Below are 6,108 nucleotides of genomic sequence, written 5' to 3'. Positions count from 1 at the left end.
TCATTTTTTTCCTGGGTTCTTATCTGGAAGAGTTTATGGCAGAAGCAGCAGGTAAAAGTCCAAAGAACATAAATCACTGGTTTGTCTTGATTGAACTTTTGTCTTTCCAGGGAATGCTGGACCTTCCAATTGATTTTGGTTAACTATATAACACCAAACCTATCACACTGAATGTTTCAGACACATTCCTTTCATACCTTCGTCTAACACTGTAAGTGGCAGTAAGGAAAATGTTTTTTAAGATATATTCTTAAAGGGATTTCAGTGCTAAAAGCTGATTGGTAGCTTAGGCTTTAAAACTGAGGGGTCAGGATTGAATATGTATTTACCTATACTATTTATTCTACTCTGTGTGGGAGAAGACACATCCCCCTGTCAGCCTCTTGTCTGGTGTGGCACATATAAGTGATTAGCTTGGTGGCTGTGGTCCCTCTGGCTATTTCTGCCAAGAGGAGCCTAAAGAGATCAAGAGTTTCTAGAATTGGAATAAAGTATCCATTTCTGATCATTCCAGAAACCTCAGGAAGTTGGAACAGAAAAGATTAGGACTCCTGAAATCCACTTTTAAATCTTTTCCTTGTTTTCCCTGTGTTCTTGAACAAGACTTCCTTTTCTATAATTCACTTTATCCTTTGTGCTTGTGGGCAGTAATCCTAGGCTCATCACTTCTTTGCAAACACTGGAGAAAGCTATCAGGAGAATAGAAGCTGGGGAGATGGAAGGGGTGATGGCCACAGATAGCATTCCTGAAGATGTGGCATCAATGAGCCCTTCCTGTTGCACTACCTTGAAAGCTCCAAAGGGCATCTAGCACAATTGGAGTTTGGCAGAGGATTCCACCGATGGCAACTTGGCACTGTCTTTGCTGCCTGTGTTGGTCTGGGATATGAAGGTAGCCAGGAGGAGGCTGCTTGCATGCTCCTACACTGCAGTATTTCTCTGAGTAGGGAAGGCAGTTGTTCTCTGGAATGGAGGGGCAGAGCCAGGACTGGGGGGTACCTCAGGGAGTGAACCCAGGGATTCCTCATAGGTTGGTGGAAGCTGGAGAAAAAAGCAGACGTGTCAGCTCTTATAACTATAAAGAGGGAAGCGGCCCCAACTCTGGTTTCTGCACTTTGCCCATCCACTGGCCTCTCCATTCAGCTTTCTTTTCTCCTTTATGATTCTGGCCCTTTGTAGAAGCAAGTTGGGCTGAATAATTTTCTCACCCGGCAACCCCTCAGTGCCCTTTGTAGAAGTCTTGTTACAGGGGTTGTCCTTCCCTCAGTAAAGAAAATTTATCCTCCTCTGCCCCAGAGATGTCTTAGATGTTGTCTATATCAGTGATTTAAATGAGGGAACTCTATAAGCTGAGAATGGAGAGGGACTGGATAAGGGTTAGTAGGGAACAACTTCTTAGAAACCCCCAAAGAGGTGATTAATACAGGACCCACCTCTCTGCAGGCCCATAGTCCAAAACGATGTGCAATCAGTCGGTGGATCTGTTGCTGCCGGTCCTTTTTTCGAACACTCTCATAGCTGGGAAGACGTGGGGGATACCAATGGGGCAGCTGATAGTTACTGGGCAGTCCCACACAGAATACTTCATCACCCTGGAAGTGCCCCTATAATCAACAATATCCAGTGACCCTCTCCTTTTCAGGAAGGAGACAGAGCAAGTGTACTCATTAGCCATTGTATGGATTTCCTTTCTGAACATTTTTCTTGAGTTTTGTGTCCCAAATTCCCGTTTCTTTCAACCTATCTAAGGATCCTTTTTTCAACACAAATATCTCCAGTTTCTCATAGCCCATTCCTTGTTTTCATTCTCCATTTTTGAATTCGTTGTTCTGATTTCTCTACATAAAAGTCTTAACCCTCATTCCTTTATTTGCAATAGAACCAACTCACCTGCACCCTAGTTCTCATCCTCTCTGATGTCTGGGATCTGGCTGAGGGTCCCATCAAGTCCTGGTTATTGCTAAAGTAGGGAGGGGGACTGTCCTAGGGGAGAATGAGCAAAGGTGAACCATCTGACCCTCACCCAGCTCTAGATTCCTCAGGTCCGTGAGCACCTGCCTGATTCTTGAACAAAGGCCCACGTCCTTGGGATTCTCATATTTTTTTCCCTCCCCTTACTCCCAACTCATTCTGCTAGGTCAGATTTTAAACCTCTGATAAGCTTTTAATGCTGATGGTGTCTATGTTCCTAAGCACTGTCTCTTCGTAGGTTACTCCATTTTGGTTTTCTCTGTCCTTTGTCTACTTCAGGAGCAGGGGACCCTGGGTTTTCCTCTCAAAGCTAGATAAAGTGAAAGGGCCCTGTTGCTAAGACCGTGAGAAAAAGTATTGTCTTCCTAAAGAAGGGCTCTCTGCATTGGCTCTGGACAATAATGGGAGTGGGGGGAGGGCTCAGCAGCAGTTAACCCTTCCCCAGCCCACTGTTCCTGACTTGAGGACTAAGAGCCCAGGAGTTAACCCTTCCCCAACCTGTTACTGATTTGGAAGTTAAGCAATCCCAGTCTTAGAGACCCTAAGCTAAAGGTCCTGGAAAGAAGAGGGGTGCATTGCAAGCAGGACTGGACAGTGTCCTTTGCTGCTTTGAAAAGAAAGCCCCAGTTCCCAAGAATGTTTTCCATGCACGTGTCTAGTACAGGGATATGTTGGGGAGGTAGAGGCAAGGCTGGGAAAGGGAGGTAAGTACTCACACACTGGCTAGGACCCTGGAGGAAGCGGCAGGAACAGAGGAGTTGGCAACACTGGGGGTCCCGATGGTAGAGGAGTAGCAGCAAGATGGCCAGAACAAACACAAAGAAAGACACTACCCACCCCCACACCAAGGCACAGTCAGGGGCCCAGCCTCCTGAACCTTCCCAGCTCTTCCCCCAAGGCTGGGGGAGTAGCTAGTGCCTGTCCACCTTAGACCCAGCCCTCCTCCCCCATGATACTGGCAGCATGACTTGCCTGGGGGAATATCCTGTTGTGGAAACTAAGGCAGAAGCTCAGGGCTTCCTGTTTCTGATTACATAATTGACCTTGGAAACATGCAGAGTATATAACTCCTTGCTCCTGAAAAGACAGGGAAGTTTGAGTGAACTATTTGGTCAGTAGGGGGTGAGACTTGATCTCTCTGACTCCTCCCAGTTCGGAGATTGTGATTTACCTCTTTCCATCAGCCTTGGGAGATTTGACGATAAAATAATCCCACTTTACAAAGAAACTGAACAAATTGGGGAGGAACTTTCCCTAGGACCACCCCAAGCATCAGTGGTGGAGCTAAGAATTTAGGAATCCACTTGGGTAAACCCTAATAATAATAGCTAACATTTAGTATTGTAAGGTTTGCCAGGCATTTTTAATAAGCTGGTCATCACAACAACCCTAGGTAGTTGAAGTAGGTGCTCTTTTAAACATGAATAAATTTAGGCCTAGCAGTTAAGCAAGCGGCGCATTAGGTCCCAACTGTCTGAGAAAAATTCCAACTCAGGACTTCTTGACTCAAGTAACTTCTAGATTTTATAGGAGTCTTAGCCCTAAAGAGGGGCATATTCAAATCTCTAGACAAAGCAGGATCCCATCTGCATCATACAAGGAGTCAGTGTTTGTCCTTGGCTTAAGCATTCTCAGGATGGGCAAGTTACTGTCAATGTGGTTGTAGTGAAAACATTACTTCATGTGACCATGAAGTCACTTAGAACCTAGTTTCTGCACATTTTAAATAAAAGGCTTCTGCTAAGACTTCCAAAAACTTCCAATTCTAAATCTATGATCTAAGGCAGTTGGTTCCATTTCTGAACAGTTTGTGTTATTAGAAAGTGTTTATATGGAGCCAAAATTTATCTCCAGAGAACCATACAGTTATTTTAATCCTTGTCCTGAATGACAGCAGCTTGAAGATCACATTCTCCCTAAATTTTCTCCTCCAGATTAACCATCCTTAGCACCTTCTTCACAGGACAGTTTCTATTTCACTCAGCATCCTCTTTTTGGACACTTTCCCATTTGTTACTCCCTGCCCTAAAATGTAACATCTAACTTTCTGTCCCTTTTGTCTTTTCATCCATACTTCCAACTCCAAGAAGAAACAGCTCCTTCCCCACCTCTTTAGTGTTCTTTGGATAAAAGGTGACCCAGGATGGGGGTGACAGCCTGTGGCCCAGCTGTCCCATACTCTACCACTTTGAGTGAAAGGCAGGGTTCACTTCTCAGGACTAGGGGCAAGGGAGTCTGTCTCATCCGACAGGAGTACTCACCTGTGGCAATAGCGATGGCGAGAATGTCCGTGTCCATGGAGATCCTGGGTTGGGGAACTTTTATACAGATTAGTGGGATACTGGGAGAAGGCATTGACTTCAAGAGCTAACCCTGAGGCAGGCAGCACCACTGGCCAGGATGGGCCTACATAGGCATCAGTCCCCGTATGCCAATGGGGGGGGGGTTCTCAGCCTTTCCTGCCCTCTGATCTGGCTGAGGAGGCTCTAGGTTTGGTCAGGCCTTTGTCCAGGGCGGTATCATGCCACAGGCAGTGCTCCCAGGAGTTGCTCAGCCCCGTCAGTGGTGGGCCCTGAACCAGGCACTGCCAGGAAGCTGCTCCATCTATAGCAGCACGTGGCTCCCATAGAAAACCTGCTGGGATGACTTAGCCTCCCCACCCCCTGGCTCAGACTCAAGCTCCCATCGGCCCCTGGGGAGCTCCAGACGCTGGCACCATTGGTCCTCCAATTGAGACTGAATCTTTGCATCTTGGTCCCCTCGACCCACCCCCCAATCCCCTCCTGTGGTGAGACAAACTCCTTTCCACCCATCTGCACTTCCCATTGGATCAAGAAACCGGACTCCCAGTCCTAATTGGCTGCATCCAAGCCTTGGGGGCTACTCCATGGAGCCATGTGTCTCCCGTTGCCACAGAGACCAAACACACATGGCAGAAATACAAAAGCTGCTCTCCTCAGGGCAGCAACCTGGCCTTTTCTTTCTTTCTTTCTTTCTCCCCACACTCATTTTTTTTTTTTCCTTTTGGATTCTCCAAAGGGGTTATTGTATAGTCTTTGAAGCCCCAAACTCCCTCCAGATCTCGCTCTATCACCAGGAGCCATACAAGGGAGGATTTCAAAGCTGCCACACTTTAAAATTTTTTATCTGCATCTCTCAATACAAATACATTAGCCTCACATGGTTTAAGTTGAATAGAAGGCACCTTCAAGAAAAACTCCCAAGTCTTAATTATTTGCATGGCAGGAGCAAAAGCTTTTCCTAGCCCAAGCTCTCTGCTTGTTATCTTGTCTCTGCTGCCTTGGTCTTGGAGCCTGTGCAGAGGAAGAAACAATACTGCCTTCAGAAGGTCTCATAGAGCCTCTCCTCTGAACCAGAGGCCTCCCTGATCACCCCAAATGTTAGTGCCTTCCCTTATACTTCCATTTCACTCCTATTTAAAATATAGTTGTATTGATAATATATATTTTATATGTTTGTCTCCTCCATTAGAATACAGGTGACTCTAAGAAGGGGATGGGAATAAGCATTTATTAAGCACCTACCATGTACAAGGAAGGTCATGGAGATGATACAGTAAAGAATGGTAGACCTGGATTCAGGAAGATTCAAGTTCAAATCTGGCCTTAGACACTTACTAGCTGGGTGACCCTGGGCAAGTCCTTTAATCTGGTTTGCCTGTTTTCTCATCAGTAAAATGAGCTGTTTTGTCAGAGAGTTTCGACATTTCCTTCTCCAGCTCATTTTACTGATGAGGAAAGTGTGGAAATTCTCTCCATTGGTGTGTATCTGGCGTTCATCTGCTGCTCACTGTCTTAGAGAACTGTTTAAGTTTAAAAGGTCTTCTTCCCAATCCCATAGTAATCTTCCTTGACCTTTTCTGTGTTTATCTCTTTTGAAGAATCTCCTAGATTTCCTCTGCAGCTACTGCTTCCTTCAACAAATTAACTTGCATTTATTTGTATATATTTTGCATGTTGTCTCTCCTCTCCTGTTACAATGTAACCTTGACTGAAGCAACAAGCATTTATTAAGTGCTTACTGTGTAACAGGCACCATGACAAGTAGTAGAGATACAAAGAAAAGGCAAAAATAAGAGTTTTAAAGTATAGTCTGCTCTCCAAGAGCTCACAGTCT

The 6,108-nt window shown here is 45.5% G+C and overlaps 1 protein-coding gene across 1 annotated transcript; it reads right to left on the bottom strand.

The window, feature by feature from the left end:
• Nucleotides 1-318: 318 nt before the first annotated feature.
• Nucleotides 319-4,269, bottom strand: LOC116423627. The gene is made up of 5 exons (XM_031968666.1): nucleotides 4,156-4,269; nucleotides 2,688-2,882; nucleotides 1,891-1,983; nucleotides 1,434-1,604; nucleotides 319-1,041 (listed from the first exon to the last, which is right to left on the bottom strand). Exons 1-5 carry the CDS (start codon nucleotides 4,267-4,269, stop codon nucleotides 922-924), a joined length of 693 nt encoding a protein of 230 aa, XP_031824526.1. The 3' UTR covers nucleotides 319-921.
• Between the last annotated feature and the right edge of the window lie 1,839 nt (nucleotides 4,270-6,108).

Source organism: Sarcophilus harrisii, chromosome 4, assembly GCF_902635505.1.
Source record: "Sarcophilus harrisii chromosome 4, mSarHar1.11, whole genome shotgun sequence".
NCBI classification, from domain to species: domain Eukaryota; kingdom Metazoa; phylum Chordata; class Mammalia; order Dasyuromorphia; family Dasyuridae; genus Sarcophilus; species Sarcophilus harrisii.
Note: the sequence above shows the minus strand (reverse complement) of the source record. Positions and strands in the feature narration are given on the sequence as shown.

Excerpts from the sequence above, each read along its gene's own strand:
- LOC116423627 (XM_031968666.1), bottom strand. The coding sequence starts at position 4,269 with ATGGACACGGACATTCTCGCCATCGCTATTGCCACAGGTGAGTACTCC. Across the intron at positions 1,605-1,890 it reads GGATGAGAACTAGGGTGCAG|GGGCACTTCCAGGGTGATGA; the intron begins GTGAGTTGGTTC and ends TGTTGATTATAG. Across the intron at positions 1,042-1,433 it reads GACTATGGGCCTGCAGAGAG|CTTCCACCAACCTATGAGGA; the intron begins GTGGGTCCTGTA and ends TTTTTTCTCCAG.